At 35.9% G+C, this 24,347-nt stretch overlaps 1 protein-coding gene across 1 annotated transcript in view; it reads right to left on the bottom strand.

Moving 5' to 3' along the window:
• Window positions 1-12,708: 12,708 nt before the first annotated feature.
• LOC126972531 (cell adhesion molecule Dscam2-like) overlaps window positions 12,709-24,347 on the bottom strand; it is a 157,434-nt gene continuing 145,795 nt past the window's right edge. Inside the window, exons 16-23 of the mRNA XM_050819358.1 lie at window positions 22,449-22,593; window positions 21,310-21,458; window positions 20,893-21,103; window positions 19,758-19,953; window positions 16,161-16,327; window positions 15,338-15,420; window positions 14,415-14,552; window positions 12,709-12,782 (exon numbers count right to left, since the gene is read on the bottom strand). Coding sequence (XP_050675315.1) covers window positions 12,730-12,782; window positions 14,415-14,552; window positions 15,338-15,420; window positions 16,161-16,327; window positions 19,758-19,953; window positions 20,893-21,103; window positions 21,310-21,458; window positions 22,449-22,593 — 1,142 coding nt within the window. The 3' untranslated portion in view covers window positions 12,709-12,729. The remainder of the gene's footprint in view (window positions 12,783-14,414; window positions 14,553-15,337; window positions 15,421-16,160; window positions 16,328-19,757; window positions 19,954-20,892; window positions 21,104-21,309; window positions 21,459-22,448; window positions 22,594-24,347) is intronic.

Below are 24,347 nucleotides of genomic sequence, written 5' to 3'. Positions count from 1 at the left end.
TGGTCGAAGTGCATATCGGAACATACGCTTAAACTACACGACCTAATCTGCAAATGTGGCACAAAACCTATTTTATGTCCAGCCTAGCAAAACTCTCTAAGAAAAAAGCCATTGTATGAAACGTGCAGTCATTGATAGATAATCTTGTAAAAAACAGAGATAGCCGAAATCCTAATTTACGTTCTAGTCAACTGTTCTCTTTCCAACTCAGCCGGATTATACTTCGTCGCCTTAATATTGCAAATACTATGTACTTTAAACTTATGTCAAATGACTGCTCTTTTCATACTTAACTAAATTTCAATTTTTACTTAGGCAGTGCCGCCTCTAATTACGTAGTATTTACATCCTCTTCGTTTATGTCATAGTCAAATTAGTTATAGACGCAACATGAGTGACCAATGCACAATTTTTACTCCAATCCATCTAAAAATGCAGGTTATCTAGAAAACGAATCTAACTTATAGTTGTTTGGAGCCGTTTTCTAAATAACACTTCACAAAGTGGGGCACAAGCGCAAATCACTAGCTGACGATGCACGACCGTTCCTCCATATTTCTCCAAGTTTGCGTCCAAACGGGTAAGACGTTGATTTACGGCTTGCTATTGAAAAATATATCGTTTCTGCTTTTACTGTTACTACAGTCTACTGCCACGATATATCATTGCGCGGATTTTATTAAATGCCTTCATATTTCATTTATATTTCGATATCTCTGGCAGACTTTAATATTATGCTTTATTGAAGACAAGCTGATGTCTGCGAATTCGTTGTCGTAAATTTCGATAACATACCATTATGACTAATGTTTCGGATTTTATTCTTAGTTACTCCCTGTAAAGCTATGTGTCAGTGTAAAATCAATTGCCTACCGTTAATTAACCGGAATGGCCAGAGAGAATACTGTGTATATATATATTATAAATAACAAAAAAAACGCAATTGTGTATGTCCAGGTATGTCCAGATCTTAAATATTGCAATATGTCTTCTGTCCAGCTTATATTAAAAGCATGCAAAAACTTAAACTTTTGGTGTGGCGGGGAAGGGCAACGCGTTTGACTGCCGTAACCCGCTACCCGCTATACGACATTCCATCCTTTTTGTGTTTGGATATTCTGTTATTTGGACCGTCACTGAACACTTTGTCAATGCGTGGCGTTATATTAAAAGCGCGGTCAAAACACAACTGAACGAAACCTCTGCCTAATAGACACGTAGGCAGAGTTTTGCTTCAGAAAATTTTTGAGCGTAATTTTGAATCTAGTTGTTAACTGTACGGCAATAGTTTTAACTTGAAATAATCTTACCTTCGTCGGGACATCAGGACAAACAGCAAAGCAGTTACTGCGATGGCTGCCAGCGCTGCAAACGCTAGGGACACCGCGCCGAGCACGTGTTCGGAATTGTCGTGAGATCCGACCGTTTTAATGGAACCTCCTTCCGAATGAAATGCGATTGGCCTTCGCAAGCGCTCTGTCACAAATCACATAGTATATCTGTGTGTGCCGTGTAATAGGTTAGCTAGGGTTAAGGGCTCCTTCATAGCTCTTTGTATTAAATTTTACAATAAAATACCAGACAATATACTAGGACTCACTCAGCACAAATTCAAGTAATATATTAAAGCTTCTTTGACAAAGAAGGCTTACTAAAGTAGATTATAATATTATACAGAATAATAATGCATGGTTCATATCTGGCTCTGCGCAAGCTAACTAAAATTGTATAGGCTTAGCAATTTTGTTCAAATGATTAAAAAGATGGGCTGGGAGTTTCTTATCAGTTCTATTCTACTCTTTCTCCCCATGTCAAAGCCTCTTTACGAACTGATGTAGCATTTACCATGTGTTGTTGCAATATGTTATGCTATTGTATTGATAAAGCATAACATTTTCATGTTCACCCTATAGTACCACCATGGTCACCATATAGTTAATTAATATTTATTTCTATTCTATTATGAACCTTAATTTTGAGTGTCAGAGGAGCTAAGGCGAGGTTCATTGTCTATCTTTTGAGAAGAGTCGGTGCGAACCCCACCACGTGTTTGATATTTAGAATCTATGGTTCGATTAGTTCAAATTTGAAAGACATCTTGATAAAACTAACACCGATGAAATTCAAAGGTTATGGGTCAAAGCTCTGAGAATCTAGAGATATTTTCACTCAAAAATATCCCACGGTCACGACAAAATCTGCATCTGCAAGCGACAGTGTTTTTTTCACAAAAACAATCTATGCTAAAGATTTTATCTATCATTCAGAGGACAGTTTTTATTTTTACATGAAATTTCAATGGAAGAGGCAGCTAGTGTTTTTACTTAGAAATTTAGATTACCTGAAAGAAAGATCGATTAACTGGTGAAATTTTATGAATATGAAAACGTCCGTGTTATAAGAGATGTCACTTACCTCCGGTATGGGTGGTGGTGGCAGCGTAGATGACTGCTTGATGCCTTCCCGACTCCGTGGCAGTCCACAGTCGCATCGCGTACCAAGTGCCGGCATTTAAACCCCCCACTAACACCTATGGAAACACTACAATCTTTACATCTATTTAGTATCAGTACATCCTTAAACATAAATTTAATATAAGTATCAAATTCAAGTACATATATTTTTATTCAAATAGTTGCTATCTTCATCTAACGAGATAATATCGTTTGCTTTAGGACAGGATTTCTTCGAATTCCTTCCCTTACTGCTTTGACCACCAGATTTTTTGTCACAAACAGTCTGGTCTAAAAATTACTTGCTTCGTCTGGGAATACTATGTTTCTCAAGAAGAGTTATTAGTTTTTGGCCATTCTTTCGATTGGCATCATAAGAGTAGGGGTGTTTTTTTTTTTACATTTAAGTCGGTTCGATTCCCAGACGAGGCAAGTAATTTTTAGAAAATCTTTGAATGCAGAATTACTAACTTTTAAAAATAACATAATGTCTTCTTTCAGTAAAATAGTCTATCTTCGATATTTAAGGTACTTTAACTTCATGTCCCATAACTTTGGGACATCCTGTATAGATTACCTCGCGGTGATGGTGTAGTGACGTAAGGTCTGCGTCACGCCAAGCGGTCGCCGCTGCGTCTGCTCGCCGCCATTGTAACCGCACGAGACGCGCTCCGCACCGCACGGCGCGCCGCGCGTCAATCGCAACCGCACTGCTATTGCTCCAAACTGCCGCCTCTGCACCATCTTCTCTTCTTTTCTCTTCATTTCCCCCACCTTCCCATACTAGTACTGCGTAAAATCATACGCATTAGATTGAACTCTTTTCTGGATGTATCCACTTGTAGCCATTGTCTTGAAATGACGTCATGTGGTGCCGCTCAAAATGTGTGAATGGCAGTGAAAAATTTTCCCATGGAAAAAGTGCGTGTTTCTATTAATAAGTGGCCTCAAAGTTAAAGGACTTTATTTTAATGCAGCCAATGGAGACCACTTCGAATATGCTTCATATATTTTTTTTATATTTATGGATTAGACTGTGTAGTTTTGTATGTAAAAGTAATAAATGTTATTTGCAATATAAAAAAAAAATTTCTTTGTCTCAATATATGGCAAGACTAGCTACAATATTGAGGAGTGAGGATTATTCAAAAGATAATCCTCACAGAAAACAAAAAACTTTATAGGTACAGTTATGAAATTGCTGGTAGCAGTTAATAAAAATAAAAAACTCCTGAATCATTAAACACTAAAGAAAAACAAAGCCAACATAATAAATTTTGTTCCAAGCGCATGGTATAAATATTTAATACGTATATCTTTTAAGGCCGACCTACTCATCTCTTGGGAATCTTGAAAGAGGCAACGTAGAAGAAAAGATTGGATAATAGATTCAATTGGTAAAGATCTTCCTCGTCTATAAATTTATAACAAGCTTTAAGATGAACATTTATTATGTCGGAATTATGGAATTGTAGAACGAACATAGCATATTGTCACCTAAGAGGTGACTTATAGACCACCAAATAGTAATCATATCACCATAGTCTATTATCAGCCGGAAGACGTCCACTGCTGGACAAAGGTCCCCCAAAGATCGCCACGATGATCGGTCCTGCGCTGTCCTCATCTTAATCAGATCGTTGGTCCATCTTGTGGGAGTCTACCAACACTGCGTCTTCCGGTACGTGATTACAATCGAGGACTTTGCTGCCCCAAAGGCCATCTGTCCTTGTACCCCGCCCACTACTACTTTAGTTTCGCAATCATTCGCGCTATGTCGGTGACTTTGGTTCTCTACGGATTTCTCATTTCTGATTTTATCTCACAGGGAATCCGAGCATAGCAATCTCCAATGTCCTCTGAGCAACCATAAGCTTTCTCATCAGTCGCAAATTAGGATTATGTTAATTGGAACGGCAGTAGTGAAACATCGTTTAAATATGAACAAAACTCTACGAATGGATTGGATGGAATGGAATCCAACGAAACTCCCAACGGAAGACCAGCGTTGGTTTTCAAACCAGCAAACATGCTGAGTTATAATGATATAATTATGCATGTATATAATAGAAATGTTTCAGTCTTTTTGGTTTTTGCTTGTTTATTAATCCTAAGATTATATTTGTTTTTTATGTTATGTCTTTGTACAAAACTCCTTACTTATACTTTACTTTCAAAATAAAAATTTTTCTTATTTTCTTTCAAATAAATTATGGCGATCTGTTTCCCCTTTCATATTCTTAATTTATTCGTTTGCAGACAATTCGCAAATACAAGTATATAGTATATAATTATTATACTTATAATATCACTACTATCTTATTCAGATTTCTTTGATTGGAATACAGTACTTACTTAAGTTTTTTCTTAAGACTTCATTTTGAATTTTTCTTTGACTAGACTCTGTATTTGGTATTATACCTATTTATGATGATTGTAAGTTGAAATATACAAAAAGTGCAAAAAAATTAATTCATATATTAAAAAATTCGTGCGTTATTGGACGAAAACTATGTATATATATACCATTTCATTCTATAGCCATAACGTTAGCTGTTCATGTAAACAAATGCTTTTATTAAAAATATGTATTCTTTTAATATTATGGTATATTTTCTCCCTCCTATTTATAATATATACACAAAAAATATTTTATTTAAAAGAGAATGCAAATGGGCAGTTGGCTCTAGTGGTGGAAAGTCGTGCTGGCTTATATGTTGGAAGTATCAAAGGTCACTAAGTCGTGTTAGTTCGAGAAAACTAGTGATTGATTTCACAAAGTGGCTGTGAGAGGCAAGAAGCTTCTTGCAAAACGCGCGATTGCAGAATGCCAGAAGTCAACATGACAGGGATGGAATTTGACATTTTGACGTAATGTCATTATTCCGAATGAATGCTCTGAGCACTCCTACTTATTAATACGGAAGAGAGAACCCACATCTCTACACAACGCCAAAGAATCAAGCCGATCGGACATGACTTGATCGTCGATGATTCGAGCCGCTCTTCGTCGTATGCGGTCAAATGGAAGAAGCTGGTACTGGGGAGCACCCGTCCAGAGGTAAGAACAGTACTCCATATGACGCCGTATTGCCGCCTTGTATAGTTGCAGGCCGTTAAAGTACAGTACTGTCGCGCCTTACTGAGTGCAACAATTTTTTTACAGGCTAATTTGGCCTTCCTCTTTTAAGAGACCACGGCCAAGTTCTTTCAAATTATTCACATTTTGATAATTACTTAACTATGTTTTAAATACGGAAAATATCAGTTTTATTAAAAAAAAATCCGCGGTGTGCTAAAAAATAAAAATCATGCACGCCATATTTATTGGTCATTGCATTCTCGGCTTTATCGAAGTGTTCTCCTGTGGCTCGTGATACAAAACTTTCACGTGTATAATTCCCAAATTAACCACACTTATATAATAACGTATAAATAAACTCAGGTTTGTGTTTGTGTCTGTACAATTTTTTTTTTCAAGTTTACATTTTTCGTATTTTGTCTCTTACATAAATTAGTGCATTAATATAAAATGATATATAAATTCTTTTCTCCTAAACAGATGGATGAATGTTTCGTTACAGATATTGAAATTTAGTATCGTACCTGGTGGTTTAGTTCTGACGAGTAGAGGTACAGATGACTGTGAGCTTCCAACCTTCGAATGTGCAACAGCTTTGACAGAATAAGCTGCCCCACAAGATAGCCCCCTGAGCACTGCGCTGGTCGCTTCGCCCCCAGTCTCAAGTCTTCGCTCCTCAGTATCTATACGGGAGCTCTGGTCCAGAACCTCGGCTGAATCTTCCCTCACCCGCATCCACCAGATTGTATATCCTTTGAAAAAGTACATTTACCAAAGTGTTATTTTATAAGGCTTTAATGTCTTTACTAGGGGACGTTCAACAACGGATGCAGATGTTGAGCTGATCAAGAATATTTTTTATGCCTGGGAGGAATCGCAGAATGCACTTGGCAAATTCTGTGATTTATCGAAGGCTTTTGTTTGTGTTCAACATTTAACGCTGGTCAGGAAGCTTTATCACTATTGCATAAAAGGAACTGCGCTTGATCTTCTGACTTCATATCTAAACAATAGAATTCAGAGGGTCCACGTGAATTGCAGGAGACCTCCTTGGACTCCTCTCAGTGTTGGGGTACCACAAGGGTCTATTCTTGGACCGTTACTCTTCCTTATCTATATAAATGATCTTCCTAATCTTATAGAGAAAAAACATAAGAAACAATACTACTGTTTTCGGACGACACTTCACTGATTTTCAAAGTGAAAAGAAACCAAGCAATGTATTACGAAGTGAACGATGTTCTATCTGACATCGTGTACTGGCTTAGCGCTAATAACCTCTTGTTAAATAGCAAGAAAACTAAATATAATTAATTTACCGTACCAAATGTCAAAAATGTAGATTCAAGTGTTTTGTTAAACGGAGAACCGTACCGGTGGAATCTGCTATATTTCTTGGCATTACTCATCCCAAATTACAATGGGCCCCCATAACGAAGGATTGGCGAGCAGACTTAGTTCTTAGGCGATGTATATACTTTAACAACAAGATCCCAGAAAATGTACAAAACAAAAGTATTACGTTATTCAAAAGAATTGTTAAAAAGCGTTCAGGTTACTATAACATAAATGACTTTCTTAATGATACCACAGACTGGGAATGGAGTGACCGCCCTCAGGCATTAAATAATAAGTTTAAATGTACAATATTACTTTGTAAACATATTGTTATCGATGAAAAAAAAGCCCGCTGAGTTTGTTGCGCCCGTTCTTATCAGGTCTGAGGCATTCATTTTGCAATGGATGGTAGTTTTTGACTTTCAATAAGTGATGTCACATCCCATTTTGAATACAAATATATGAATTTGAATTTGTTTTAATTATAGAAAACTTCGAAACGTTCGGACGTGGGAATTTGATGTCAATTTCAAATTAAAATAACAAGTTAATTCCTCCAAAAGTTGACTGAGTGAGGAGACTGAGAAAATTTAAAATATTATAAAAGGTGATACATAATAATTTTGACACAACTTTCGCCTTTACACAACAGTCAACAGCTCTTGAACATGCATCTTCGCGACCTATTGACACGCGAAAGGCTGGAAGGATAGTCAGAACAAAGCGAAAGATCAGCATTAATAAAATGTTAAGTTCATGCCTTTCATTTCAATAAAAACAGCAAGGAATCTGCGATCGTCGAAGACTCAATAAGTTTTCATATTAAGAAATGCATTTTATATTTTATAGAACAAGAAAATCATTTCAAAATTCGTTGCAAAGTTTATTAAAACTCCTTTTCTTCTCATTAGAAAATAAAACATGAAAGTGCCCGAGAATGAATAAAACATTTAGAGCATTGAATAATTTATAGGCTTGCTTTCACATGAAACGTTTTATACAGCCCTATTTCACAGCTGACACAGAACTGATTGACACTTTAAACTTTAAATCAACATATTATTAAATTCAATTTGTGAAGCAAGTTTAAAAAATAATTTTTAGTAGTACATCCAGGACTATTGTATAGAAATTATATCATTGAACTAAACTTTTTGAGTAAATTTCATGGATTGTATTTATAAAAACTGTTTACTGATTGTGGATCGTTAATCTGTTTGCAGGCCATGTATGACATTCTTCAGGCATGAATGATCTCAATACATACGCGCTAGAAAGAGACAGAATGAAACATTTTAAGATAAAATATGGATAAAATTAATAAGGAAAAACGAAATAATAAAGCAAGAACATAGTCTAAAACAATGGCAGAACATTGAGGAGCAATCAGGAAAAATAAACAAAGGATCAAATGGTATCCAATGAAAGCTGAGAGAAATCGTAAAAGAAATGTTATCCAAAGGAAAGATAACACAAAAACTTAGATGCACCAACCCGGAGAAGGATAACCATAGACAGATCACAATGGAGAAATCTGGAGGAGGCCTATAACAAAAGCCGACGAAAACTACAAACACTCAACCATGGCTTGACGTTTGTGAACATTTGTGAAATATAGATATCGCAGAAAATACGCGATAAGAAGCGTTTGATACTAAATATTGTTTATTTTGTTATAAGCAAATAACCGGTAAGAAGGTTTTCAAACGAACCAACAACTTACAATTGTGATAACCATGGGGTCAGGATTTTTTTTTGTAGTTCTTAGTTTTAATTAGAAAACAACTCTATCGGCGGCGCATTACTTATAATATTATGGGCTGGGGTGATCAACACGCACAAATTAGTTATATTTCGATTAGACTTTTTTTAAGTAACACAATAAATTTGGTGAGTAAAAAAATTGACAATTTTCAACCGAATGCTTATATTGTAATTCTAATTAGTACCTACGTTGATTGGTATTGTGGACTAACCATGCGGTGTCACAGACGCGTGGTGTGTAGAGTGCCAAGTAATCTTAGCTTCTCTGTGATCCGCGTGGTCCAAACTAAGAGTCGGAGCGACAGGCGGAGCGGAACATTCAACGCGATACATTTCTTCGTCTGACCCGTAACTGTTGCGGGCTGAACACGTATAATTTCCGCTTGTTGACATGTCCATTTCTGTGGAATAATATATTATTTACTATCTCTACTTCACGTTTCTTAAGATACATTGCATAATTAATGCGGTCACAAACGTCGCTAATAAACATGACTGCTTTAGTTATTCAAGCTCATAATATATTTGTCTCAAGTTTTATGAGTATTATTTTATTTTATTAGTAGATTAGTACTAAGCAATATCAGAATAATATATTTTGCATACATTTATCAAAGGATAATATAAGAGATAAGCAAATATGTAATAACTAACTAATAACGTATAATGTAATAACTAATGTGGTCAGATTATGCGCAGCAGGCAACTAGTGTTATATTACCATCAAAGGCTATTAATAAATAAATATTAAAATACACAAAGCTCTGAAAGTCTGACTCTGAATACAAGTTGATATATAGTATTCAGAATACGAAAACTTATAACATTAAGTATTACCACGTATTGCAAGATGCCCAGCTGGAGTTACATGTGCGCGTGGGTCGTGTGTCAGCGGACGGTCAGCTCTCAGCCAGCGGGCGCGGGGAGCGGGCTCACCTTGCCACGTACACGCTATGCGCAGGGCGTGGCCACACTGCACGCGGACCCAAACGCCAAACGATAACACTCGAACTGCACCTTAAAACAGATCTTATTTGTTATTTCAAAAGTTATATCATTAACCCTGTAATAATATTTGCATATTTATCAAATTCTTGAAGTAATGAATAACTTTCCTGTTTCAACTTTTTATTAATGATATTTTTTATAAGATGCTTTATATTGAAGATTATCATCAATATAAAAAAGCTGAGACTGATGTTTCGTTAAAATGAAATTTTAGCATTATAAGTAATGGACATCTTAATTATACACTAGAATATTGAGTTTTTCTTTGTAATTCAGATGAAAAATATTTTAAAATAAAAAATACCTCGTGAAGTGGTGGTAGCAGGTTGGGGTGCTGAAGGTTCACCTTCACCAGCAGCTGAATGTGCTGCGATCCAAGCCTCATACGTGGCACCCTCAGATAGGGATCGTAACTCTGTATAGCCACCTAGACCTATTATTACTTCTCCTTCTTCTGCTTGTACTGTTGTGGTTTGTGGTGGCCTATCCCTAAAAGATTTTTAGCATAATGAAGCATCTGTTTACATATTCTTAGAAGTATTAACTTATTTTGTAAACCAATTTTTGAGAGACAGGCGACCATCTCCCATTTCGCCCTCCAGATTTCATCTGCATTGACACGTGACCAATGAATTTGTTTTCCTAAAAATATACCTGGGTGTTATTTTTTGGTTGGAATCCTCATTCATTTACATTATTTATTATGAGCATTCACTAGCAGATATCCAATTGATTTTATGATATCGACTGCTGCCGAGAATACCTTCGAAATAAACACAGCAGTTTTGGAAATTAGCTGCATTAAATAGGAAAATAAAAAAAGTCTGTTTACACATTTTAAAAATAAGATAACTGGTATAGGTGTCGTGTAAATATTTATATACATCTAGAAACATGCATCAAACAACACTTCATTTTTATTGATTTTTTATAAGGGATTTTCTTCTTGTAAAATCTTTTAAGCAGTGATTTTTATGAAAAAATTAACAGTTTAAGAGAGTTAAGCTATCGTTAAAATTGCAGTTTTCCATAGGCTATATCCAAAAGAATGAACATTTTCAACAACTGAATCATAAGGTATTTTTTTCATTATTATATAGTATAATTAATATATTGGTATGTGTTTACCTTCCAAGTTCACGGTAAAATACTGTATAGTAAAGTACTGGTCCGTTTGGTCTCATCGGTGGAAGCCAACTAACTGCTAGCGAAGTTATTGATGTTGGCACAACTTTGACCCCAGCGGGTGGACCTGGAACTATGCTTTGAATTAGTTAAACGATCTTTCTATTCTTCTCCAAGTCTTATTAATGATCTATAAGAAATAACGGTGCAAAATACCTTTTATAAGACTCGAAGATTTAAAATTCAATGAAACACAATTTTATAAATCGGATAAATGCATTGTTTATATTTATGGAATAGGAGTACACACCAATATACGTGCAGGTCACCTTATGGTCAGTGATTACCGCCGCCCATACACATTTGGAACACTTGGCTTTTATGTAATCGCTTTCCTAAGTAAGTAGTAAGTTAGATCTTTATTTGTTGCCAATGCACAAATATACAATAGATGAAAATACATTTTAGCTCTCCAAGTCGTTCCCGTTATTGGGCATACAAATATTTCACATAAAGAAAATAAATCAATAATAATAATATTTATCACAAAAAGACAATTGATCACATATTTAAATAAACTTGAATTAAATTGATCGTATCATGAAGTGAAAATAAGACTGATCACATCATCATAAATAAAAATTATTACAAAAGTCATAGTTAAATTAAGAATAATGTTCAAAATACCTAGTTTCTAAGTTCCTAGTTTTCTAAATACGTTTCAATTGTCAATGTTACTTTAAGGTTCTAAGTAATTTTCTTTTAAAAATTCACTTATTTTATAATAACATATTTTATGCGCTAAAAATATTGAAGACAGTTACTCATTTCTAACGTCCGAAAACCTCACTGTAGAAGAAATGGACAGAATATTTGTGGTTATAAAAAAACAATGTAAGTACGTCATTCATAAGTATACATGAACGACGTACTTAGGTATCTAAGCTATTTATAAATTCAAATTAAGTTAAAACAAACAAGTTAAACGAAGCACTCTTAAATCATACTTAAAAACTTACTGTTCACTATGAAAAAAAGAGCTCACAATTATCAATATCACTGGCATTTTTAGATTTTATAAAGCGCCATTTGCGTAATATTTATTTTAGCACTCCTGCTGAATCAAACTTAATTTTATAAAATATTTTTTTAGGCAAAAGGGTTAGGTACTATGAGTAAGACGCTTGAAGGATTTTTCGTATTCGATAATCATCTGTCACACCAATTTATTCTGTCCATTATTCAATGTATTGCATATTTTGATACTCGTTGGAGCATAAAGGATAATTATTTCAGAAATATTTTGATAACCATAAGTTTTAAGGTGAAGGGCGCATCATCAATCAGTCATTCTTTATAACTCGGATAATATAAGCACTGTCATGGGCAGCCGATATCTATCATTAAGACCATTCGCTGGGTCCATCACCTAATGTGATAAAAACAAGATTATAAGACTTCTGCTTTAACAACAACTAACATTGTACGACCCCGCGCCGGCTAAGAACGCCAGTCCACATCAGACCACGGCGCGTACTTTCCATACATTACTTGATTACATTATTTATATTAGATTTATTATTAAAGTTTCATTTTAGCATTTAGTTCATAATTTCGGTGCCCCAACATCTTTTGGTCCTTCGAGCCGGGTATGAACCAGCGACCTATGGTGTCACAACCTCAACAAACAAGTACACTCAGAAATAATATAAAAACATCACTCATATCAATGAGAACCAATTTCGGTATAGTTTCATTAAAATATTATTATTTTTATTTAAGAAAATATATTTACCATCTTGTTGAGTGGTACAAAATATAGGATACGCAGGAACGCCGTCCCCCGCTGCTGTGTACGCCAGCGCTTGTATCGTGTAGTTCATGTATGGTCTGAGTGCAAGCAGAAGCGTTTCGACGCCCGCCACCCGCTTGATCTCCGCTCCCGCTATCGAACTTCCACTAGTACTGCCACGAACTTCCCATTCTAACCAATCCGCCGCTGCCACAAACAACTGCCATCATTCAGCTATCGCTTTATCATAAATAACAATTTATCATGGCTCTTCAATGACGTTCTATAGGTACATATAAGACAAATCACGTCGTATAAAAGACGCCTATATATGGAACATACCACAAATAACACTTCAATAATAAGCTTCGACTCTGCTATATCTATACAATTCTACATTTACTTGGTCAATTAGCAGCAATGTAAGACATTTATTCGGTTCAGATTTGATTCGGACAGTGACAGTTGACACACGACGAAGGAGAAAAGTGTGCTTACATTCTCTTTATGCACACTTTAGCCGTTCCGCTCTCAGTCTACGAATGATATGTCAGTTTTGCTCGTACCATTATATTTATTTCATGTTATTACCTACTAATCATATGCACATAATGAGTAAAGTAATAATTAGTAAAGGTTTATACGATGCGAAAAGTTAATCCTTACAACATAGGCTATGTATCAGTGTAAATCTCGTTGAAATCCGTCCAGCCATAACAGAAAATGCAGACCGGCACATTCAACGATATATAACAGCCGTTAATATGAAATCTACAGCACAACATTATCGATGCTTTTATTACACTGCAGTCTCTTACCGCAGACAGTCTCGTAATATTTATCAATATTCAGCGATGATACTTAATAAGGCTGTTAGCGCGTTTGTCCTCAATTGCGTTGACAATAAGGATGCATTTCCACTCAGTAGAAGCCTATTAACTCTGGCCTTAAAAATACTCGGATAATATGTTATTATTATAACAATTATCTGCTGTAAGGATTACGTAAATTGAAATAAAACTCTTCGTGCGTATGTAAAGGAATTGAACTTAATATAACCTATGTCTAGCCGTCAGATTATGACTTGGGCCCGTGTCTTCATAGGTGTACACAAAAGAAATAAAACATATTTTATCATAGATTTCATAGACCGTCCGTAATTCTAACAATAAGATGATTAAAGTCGTCACCTGTCAATGTGTTTAACAAATACTGGCTAAGGGTACACCAGATCGCTAAAGTAAAATGACTTTTCTAATTTTTAAATGACCTTAATTTTATATTAATTAATTACCTTTATACATATTTTAAGCGACTTCAAAAAAGGTGGAGGTTCTCAATTCGTCGGTATTTTTTTTATATTTATTACCTTAAACTTTCGACTGGGTAAACTGATTTTGATATTTTTTTTGTTTAAAAGTTGATGCTTCCCGTGTGGTCCCATTGTAATTTGGTCCAGATCTGACAGTGGCATCCATGAGCAAACCATAAAAGTCTTAAATTTGGTATACATACGTATAGCAAAGTGGATGATAAATTTACGAATAACTCAATATCGCGCCAACCGATTTCGATTCTTTTTTTATTGGAAAGGATATACTTCAATTTGGTTAGGTTCTGATTACAGAATCTATGGCAAAGTAACGGAAGTTGTTTTGGAATAGTGTTTTTGAAGTCGGTTGTTTTTTTGTATTTTATTTTTAATTTTAAGACATTCTGACTAAGTACTTATATTATGTAATCATATTTTATAATGCAATAAAATGTTTTTTTTTAATAGATAACGCATGCAAACACACGGACAAAATGGAAAGTACGGACCTTAAGCTATTAAAATGTTAGCATAACTCACTATTCTCAGGTCGGTAGAGAAGTTTGTAGCCCAGCAAGGCACCGTGATGCGCGTGAGTTGGTGGAGGAGACCACTCCACTTTCAGACTTTGTGGTGACACGGCTCTGCATCGCACTGACCTCGGCCCTTCTGATGGTACTATCAAAAATATCACAGTAATAAACGTACGCATATATAGGCCAGGAGACCCCGAAGCAATAAATATAGGTACTTGAATAAAAAAAATTACTGTATTAACAGAAATATAGTTACTAACTAATCAAAATTTTTTGAAGTTATACTCGTTTAGGTGCGTTATGAAAAAATGATGAGAGTAAAATTTTAAGATGCGCGCTCATCACTGTATCACAAAAGTAACAGGTTGAAGTTGGTTCCTAAAATTTTCTAACGTTTGCGTCATTTACTAATAAAATTGGCAAAGCCATTTTTGCAATATTTTTACAAAATTCTTCTTTCTAAAAACGTAGAATAGCACGAGGAATAAATCATTTTAATGATTTTTGCTTCGTTAGGCCAAAGAAGTATAACTTATTGCGTGCATACATAAGTACACACACACACTATTTTTAGATGCGTTATACATAATAGAATACAATAAACCGTTAATTCAAACTAGCGAATATAAGATATTTTATGTTTCATCAACATTGTCATGCAAGATCGCTTATTGTAATTACTCTGGACCTTGGACATTAACTAATATAATATTCTTCATTGATTTACATTCACTTAATAGTCACTCTAAACTACATTCAAGCAACATCGACCCGTTTTAAATTAAAAAATCAATTCTTCTTGAGGTAGGTACCTCAGAGAACTTCCTAGTAGAATAGACTCTATTTAGTTCTAGTCTCCTTTCGTCATCTCGGTCATCACACTTTCCTTCCAGAACGGAATAATACATTATTTAAAAATTCACTCACCGCTTTCTTTGGTTAATGTGTTCACGGGAGTAGAGGCAGGCCCTGCGCCGGCGCTGTTGAAAGCTCGAACACTCACAGAGTACCTGTTCAGTTAAATATTATATTATTGGACTATGATTTTACTTTTCTAAGGCAAAGGATTATAAAAGAGTCTTTAGTGTTACTGTTAGTATGTAATAACCGTATCCTCTGCACTTTTGCAACATGAGATTGTATTATCTTTGATTAGCGCGAGAGTTACATCTATATAATATATATAAAGAATCTTTGTTTGAGGATCTTTCACGCCAAAACCACTGATCGTATCGACATGAAACTACTTTATATTTTTTTTATTGTATTTGTAATAATATGAATAAAATAAAATTTATTTTCTTTTAAAATTCGCCCAACGAAGCGGGCGGGAAAGGCTAGTATTTAAATAAAACACTTTTTAAGCTACATCACAATGCAGTAATAGAACATCATACTAGAGCGCCCGAATCGACGCACGCACACATACACACGATTTACACAGCCGCTAAGCAATCTTCGGAAGACAAAACTATTGAATGCCACGACGCTAAAACTGTTTGCAACCCGAGTTAAATTAGCTGCGCCGCACCGTCCGCGTCGTCAATCTCTTTGTATGTACCAACCCTAGCGCTCCGCTCAGACGAAAGTATAAATATCAAGGAGACCGCTGAGTTACGCTACTGTTCTATTACTTGTATTGTGGCAACGGCTCTTAAAGTCGGCTGTATTTAACCTTAAATATGAATATATCCTAAAATATAACTTCTTTTATCGAATATAACCGTATTGTGTTTATATTAAGACCAACCTTGTATAGTGATCCAGGCCCTCAATGACGTATTTATTGATTTGCCCTCTGACAGTCGCAAATTCCATGCCAACATTAACTCCGCCAGACAAAGAGCCATCTGCGGAGGCCCACCACCAAACAGTATAGCCCAGGAGCTCACCGTTCCATGACGACTGGGACGGAGCCTAAATAAAATAGTTTTAATATAATATTTACAATAGGTTTTTCTTAAATAATAAAAGTATATTACTTTCAACTTAAGATAGGCCTTACGCTAGGTTTTTTTTATGGAAAAGATTACAAAAGAGCGCACAGGTCACAATGTTAAGTGATCATCGCCGCCCACGTTCTTTTGCAACACCAGAGGTATTGCATTGCCAGCCTTAACGGAAAGTGTACGCCCTTTTTTTGAAGGTTGTTTTAATGTTGTATCGCCCTGAAAACGCCACTCAAGGAAGCTCATGTCCCAACTAGGTCGTACATAAAAGAAAGTTCCTTGAGAACCACACTGTGGAAGAACGCCACACATCCAGGTGGTGGGGATGATATCCTTATTTGTGGCGTGTCGTGCGAAGGTGGAATCAGGTCAAACAGCTCTTCAAAACATTTCCCGTGATAAATGCGGTAGAAGACACACAATGAAGTTATCTAGCCGTTCACAGGTCCCCGACAATTCAAGCAGCTCTGCGTTGCACGCGGTCAAATGGTTCGAGCTGAGAATGGGGTGCGCCAGACAAGAGATGATAGTAATATTCCATATGTGAACGGACTTGCGCTTTGTAGAGCGCTAGAATCCAAAATACGAATGAAAAAGAAAAAAACCTTAGTATTATTATTTATTCAATGTGTAGAGTTCATCACCCACCATCAAGAAACCCAATTCTTATCCGTAAATGAATGGGCATTCATTAATTAAAAAAAAATCAGCAAAAGAAGGTTCCCTTATAAAGCGACTTAGATAATTCATTAAAAATACTATATTTGCATGGTATCTAAGAATTTGTATGCAAGTCTTATTTTATTAAGATTTTCTAGCTTGTATTCAATTTGAGACACAGAACAAGTTAACACTTATCTAGCAGAAGAAATAAAATAGGCCACCAAGTCAGAGCTATCTTAAAGTTTTCAAATGGACTTCAATGGCGTTTTGTACACAGAGTTGATATTATTTAAATTACTTTTTTACTCTTAATATTGATTTTCATTATTAAATCACACTAGAAATAAGGGATTGCTTGTATCTTATTCTAGTAGGCTTCATAAGATACATAATAGCTTTAAGGGTAAATGTATACACTTTTATCACAGCCACTGTTCAGGCATTATCTATAAATAAATTTAAATGTTTTATTAAAAATGTCTCTGTCGTATATCTTATTACTAAACAGCTGAATATCTAAGTGATCGGACAGTCAGGGACTAGATTATGATTATTTTATAGCAATAGCAATGACAGTACAATATTGTATATTTTATTAAAAAGAGCGCAAAAAAAGAATGCTGGGAGAGTTTCTTGCGCCGCTTCTTCTCTCTCAGAGTGCTATTTGTTTCCGAAGCGGTAGTTTTTTTTATGGAAAAGGAGGACAAACGAGCGTACGGGTCACCTGGTGTTAAGTGATCACCGCCGCCCACATTCTCTTGCAACACCAGATGAATCACAAGAGCGTTGCCGGCCTAAGAAAGGTGTACGCACTTTTTTTGAACGTACCCATGTCGTATCGTCCCGGAAATACCGCACAAGGAAGGTCATTCCACAGCTTTGTAGTACGTGGAAGAAAGTTCCTTGAAAACCGCACTGTGGAGGACCGCCACACATCCAGATAGTGGGGATGATATCCTAACTTGTGGCATGTCGTGCGTAGGTGGAATTCGGCGGCAGGAATCAGGTTAAACAGCTCTTCGGAAAACTCCCCATGATAAATGCGGTAGAAGACACACAACGAAGAAACACACGTCTTTACGCAACGCCAAGTGATCCAGCCGTTCACAGAGCACTTGTATCTAGTATATTCGAAATGACAACAAAAATAATTCTAAAGGTATCAATTTTGAGAAAATAAAAGCCTTTTTATGCCTTTTATTAAATACCTTGCGCTAAAGTGGTTAGAAAAAAAGCAAGTGGTCTATGGTGAGGTTTGGCATTACAGAATGAATATAAAAGGAAACATATCAGTAATATGTAATACCGCCACTCATTAATTACCAGGAATTGCCATTCTTGAATGACTTATTCCAAAATTGAATTAATAGATAATGGGAATGACGTTCATAATATGTATTAAAACGTCATTGGAATGGTCTCGATTTTCCTTCATTTATGATCTGATATATTAATAATATACTATATAACTAAACATTTTACGAACAATATGAATGACAATGATAATTAAATAAATTTAAATAACTTTGAAAGATCTAAATAATACCTAATCGATACCATATTAATTCTAATAATTAATCTATAATTATTCTCGGCACTCATTCTACATTTTGATTGTACTTTTTATTAGATAAATAGGTGTATTTATTATTTCATATCTATTAAATAACAAAATGATAAGAAAAATACGTTTTTAAACAATATATATTATTATGTTATAAATATTGTGATAAAGATCACAATTAACTACATAAATCACATTAAAAGAAACGAGCTTCTTGCGTCGGTTTTTCTCAGGTCTGAGGCATTAATTTTCGAATGACTTGAGTTTTTAACGTTCAAAAAGTGATTTAAAATAACATTTTGATTATAAATATTATAGTTTTAATTTAATCTAAATTATTAAAGCAATCTATAATAGATCTGTCAAATTATATTACCCTGGTCAAATTTCTGAAAATATCATAATAGCTTACTACTCAGTATGTAGGAAGTACTACAAGAACACCTCACTACTAAGCTGGATCTCTTGGCTTTGCGTAGAGACGTCGCTGCATTGTGTGTCTACTACCGCATCTATCACGGGGAGTGTTCCGAAGAGTTGTTTAACCTGATTCCTGCCGCCGAATTCCACCTTCGCACGACACGCCACAAGTCAGGATTTCATCCCCACCATCTGGATGTGTGGCGGTCCTCTACAGTGCGGTTTTCAAGGAGCTTCCTCCCTCGTACTACAAAGCTATGGAATGAGCTTCCTTGTGCGGTGTTTCCGGGACAATACGACATGGGTACCTTCAAAAAAAGCGCGTACACCTTCCTTAAAGGCCGGCAATGCTCTTGTGATTCCTCTGGTGTTGCAAGAGAATGTGGGCGGCGGTGATCACTTAACACCAGGTGACCCGTACGCTCGTTTGTCCTCCTATTCCATAAAAAAAAACTCAGTAGGTGTAAGTATTTACATTTAAACAGTAAAAAAACACAACAACTGATACGAAAAAACTAACTAGTTAGGTGGTTATTTACCGAACACATTTTAATATTTATGTTGTCTTTAAACTGGGACTTAAAAAAGCAAATTGCTAAAATTGGTCTTTATCCTGAAAATGTATGGCATCATTCAACAATCATGCAATCTAAAAGAAACTTCTTACTTCACCCTGGCACTGAAAAAATCCTCTGGTATCACAAAAGTCCATTAGCAGAGTATTTATCATAAAATAAGTAACGTATTTTACCTGCCATGCTAGTTCAATCGTTGACGCTCTCGGTGCCGAGGCTCGCAAGCTGATTGGTGGACGGGACGGCGGCTCGTGCAACGTGAGCGCTAGTATCGCGCGTGTGTGAGCCGATGTAAACTGACTTGTCACCGTGCGCGCACGGACTAGGTACGGCGTGGCTGGTTCTAAGCCCGTTATTGTGGCAGATTCGCTGCTGTAAGAACGCAAAAAATATAATACTGTGTATGTATTTTTGCATATCTACATCATACAAAGGTAAAACAACTTTCCTTTGAGGCTCAATCACGCTAAAACAACTTAAACGTATTGGGATGGGTGTACGTCTATAGCCATTCGATACGGAATTTTGATAGATGTAGATGCGTAGATGGTTAGAGACCATAACATTGACATTTTTTTTACCATAACATTGAGTTACCTAAATCAAAATGTCGCCGCCTTTATATGTATAAAGAGAATTATGTAACATAGACTAATCTGAACTATTTATAAAGGAAGTAACAAAATGAACAGCCTAAATCGATCTTAATTACCTATAACTGTGATAGTTTGATCTGATTACAGGATGACAAAGGTACAACCTTTACTATGTACTACGTTACGCCACGGATCACAAACTCAAAGACAATAAAATTAAAAGTTGACACTGAAACTGTTGTTGGCTTTGACTTTGAAATAATATGAATAAATCTTAACTACCAATAACTGTGATAATATGATCTGATGGTGACAAAGGATGTAGACGTATCACTCAACGTCCCCGACCACACTTAATGCACCTCTCACCCTGACAGTAATCACAACAGTTTTTATGAAGGAAATAGTCGAGACGAGCATGGCTTTGCTCGGATATCGTATGTACTGCCCGTTACAATGCACTGCCAACATCATATTGCCCTCATCACTAAAACATGTCAACTCTCATTAGCCCATTAACTTCACCAGCCAAGGGGCCCTTCAAACCAGAACAACAGTACTAGTGCTCTGCTGCACTGCGACAGAAATAACTGTAGTGGCAGTACGGCCAGTACACTGTGTAAACTGATAGTTTATCTGCAGTCGAGAAGTTAGTATTGAAGATATAAGCAAATTATAGTTTAAACTAAGCGCTAAGTATCTAAATACAACTTACTCCGAAAAAGAGTCGATTTGATGAGCGGAGACAGAGACATTGTGAGTGTCAGCATCTCTCCACACGTCAGGACTGGCTGAGTCATGTCTTCGGTACTGCAGCACGTAACCCAGAACTGGAGAGTTTCCATCGTAGGGTCGACGCCATTGCAAGCGAATAGACCTAGAGCTTGTGTCCAACACCCGGAAGTTTGTTGGTGGCTCCGGTGGTTCTGTGGACATAGTGTGTTAGATAATACATTTTATGTAGGAGGACAAGCGAAGGTACGAGTGATTGAGTGATCACTGTTGCCCACATTCTGCTATAACACCAAATGCATCACACGTTGCCGGCCTTTTAGGAAGATGTACGCAGTTTATGCACCTATAACAAAAACAAAAGACAGATTGTACTTTAGCACCGACCGAAAGGGCTCACCTTGAACACCAAGATGGACAAAGTGATCAGATCGTCCATAGGGATTAGAAGCCTGACACCTGTACACGCCGGAGTCTCTTCTGTCTGCTCTTTCCACCATCAGCTCGCTCCTCAAACCTTCAGCACTCCGGGTCTCCGATATACTCATCCTGATTTAAGAATGATTTTAATGAGTAATGAAATTGTTTTTCATGAAAAGATTTAAAACATTTTAATTTTAATAGTAACATATCTGCCAAGCAGCTAGTCATTCAAATTCTGCTCTTATTGCCCGGCCAAAAGTAAGCTAAGCTACTCTTAGGCGGATACACTTGAAGATGAGCAAAGCTCTGCTTAAAATTGGGTAGCAATCAATTACGAACCCTCATATGTTGGTACCTGGATTACAAGCTTAAACGACACCCAGTCAAGTGAATCAGTGGCCTCAGTGAATCCAGCCAATGCAGATTCTGCCATGAGGCTTATCAATCGTTAATAACCTAAACAAATCCTATATCCGTGATAGCAGGGTGCTCACACTCCAGGCTGAGGACTTACCCTAATTGAACACCCTTAGGATCGTTCGCCTTTTAAAATTATGGTTATAGGCATTGGTGATTAAGATGGACGGATAATATTTTCAGAATTACACTGTGCACAGAATACTCCAGGCATTCCAAAATGGCGACTTTTTTCTCCTGTATGCATTATGCAATAGATTTTTTACGAAAGAAAAGGACAAACGAGCATACGGGTTACCTAATGGTATATGATTACTGCAGCCCATATATTCTCTTCTAACACCAGAGGAATCACAATGTGTAATATGAATTTAAAAACCGAATACACTTTGGTACGTTGCCGGCGAGGATCGAACCGTGCGCTCCGTGGTGAGAGTCAATGGTTCAACCTATATTGTAGCATCGACGGACGTTTTGTGCTGGCCACAGAATATCACTGACGAATAAATCAGCTTCCAGGGCGGTGTCAACAAAAGATAAGTGATATCAGCAACTTTAATTTTACCTCCGATTCTATAAAAAATGGTGAAAGAAGCACTTGTATCAGTTACCGTCAATCATTCAAAAGGTTAAATTAAAATGGTAGACTTTTTGGCATTTTTTCTGATAGCAAAAGAGGCTGCAGAATGAGTTAAATACCTGTAATCAGAATTAGGTAAGGGCCGTCCAGAATGACTCCAGGCAATAGCGAGCGGGCTGTCTCCCCGAGCGACGCACACCAGCCGTACTGTGTCACCCAGTTTAGCCGTCACGTTAGCAGACTGGGTCTCAAATCTCGCTGGTTCTGTCAAAATAGATTTAAAATATTACGGCTGACAAGTGAACTGAAGCTTGAAGAAAAGAAAAATTAATTCGTAAAATTATAGAAAAAAATTATCCTGACTTTATAAATGATATTTTTTCTCGGTATGAAAAATTGGCAAAGCATAGATAGATAGATATAGATTTCGACTTATCAAAATTTTAGCAATTTAAATGAAATTTTTTAGCAAAATTATAAAAAACGTCAACTTTGCTACACAATTTTGTTAATTTAAAGTCGAACTTTTATGAATTACGACAGTCCATCCGATTTAAATTATATGGTGTTATTTGGACAGTGCGTTGCATTGTATTCAAAGCGCGGTCGAAACACAACTGAACTCTGCTTAATAGATGCATAGGCAGAGTTTTGCTTGCGTCAATGCATGCCTCGTATATTTTCATCTATTTCCATAATATGTATCAAATGTGTTGTGCCACTTTGATAGACAGAGCTCGATTAACCTTAAAGCATTTTATAATAAAAATCCAGCATCTTGAGAATTATTGTATGAAGTTTGTGCCGTATATTTTGCTAAAGTTATGATATCATTTGTCAACTAAGGCAGATAAATTCGTGTAGCTTGACACTTGAGTATCTCAAATAATTGAAATTACATAATGTATGACTTCATTGTGCCTTTTGAATATGTAGTTAATCTTTGGAGGTTGACTTACAAATATCATTTTAATCCTCTTTAATAAGCTCGTACTTGGCGTGTAGGTAGTAACTTATGACTTAAAACTTGATGAAATTTAGCATCAATAGATGAAATATTAGTTGTGCTACCATAAATCTTATATGTACAAATTGAAACTTTATTTTTAGTGCGATAAAGAATTTTCATTCATTCATTACTTGAATAGAATAGAATAGAATAGAAAACACTTTATTAACAGTAAAACACACACCTTCAATTTACAGTATAAATCTTAAAGTAATAAAAAATTAAATTAAATGTAACAAAAATTATTAAAATATAAACTAAAACAAAATATTATATAACTGTGCGGCGCGTGATTCCCTGCTAAAAGGAGCTGACTCAGTATATTGTTGTGCCAGTGCAGAAGACACCAACACAACACTGGTTTTCAGCAGACCCTCGTGACATTTGGAGTAAACAGCTGTTGTAGTTTTCCCATTGTAATTTTGTTTCAAGTACATGTTGTAAATTTATAGGGTTATAAATATTATATATTTCATAATATGTTTGTCATTTTGTTTAAGATTTTCGAAATACTTTACCAGTACGTATACAAAGTGAAGCCGTGAAGTTAGGATTGTACATTTTAACTTCGATGTGTGAATCAGCTCACATTCTAAGTTTTAAATTTCGACAAACGGCCCGTCATCGGGCTTTCATGAACATGATGTTGATATTCGGCCGTTTTCAATAACCCATCTATTCTTAGTTTAACTTACTAGCTGTAGACAAATCTATCCTTTTACGCTTACTTGCTAATGTAATCTATCCTTTTACGCTTGCTTACTTAATACGTGTAAATCAGCCATTAATATGGCTGATTTACACGTATTAAGTTGCCAAGTCTTAACTAAATTTTAACTAAATTTCAAGCGACTTAATTTTAAGTAACCGTTTACACGTAAAAATACTAAATAACTAGTTAAACTCATTTATTCGCTCAAGATATGTAATATGTTGATCTAATACTCTTTATTTTTGTTTCAACTTCTTTAACATCAAAATTTGCAATCGCCATGGCTGACGCTATAGC

Source organism: Leptidea sinapis, chromosome 26, assembly GCF_905404315.1.
Source record: "Leptidea sinapis chromosome 26, ilLepSina1.1, whole genome shotgun sequence".
In the NCBI taxonomy this organism is placed as follows: Eukaryota; Metazoa; Arthropoda; class Insecta; order Lepidoptera; family Pieridae; genus Leptidea; species Leptidea sinapis.
Note: the sequence above shows the minus strand (reverse complement) of the source record. Positions and strands in the feature narration are given on the sequence as shown.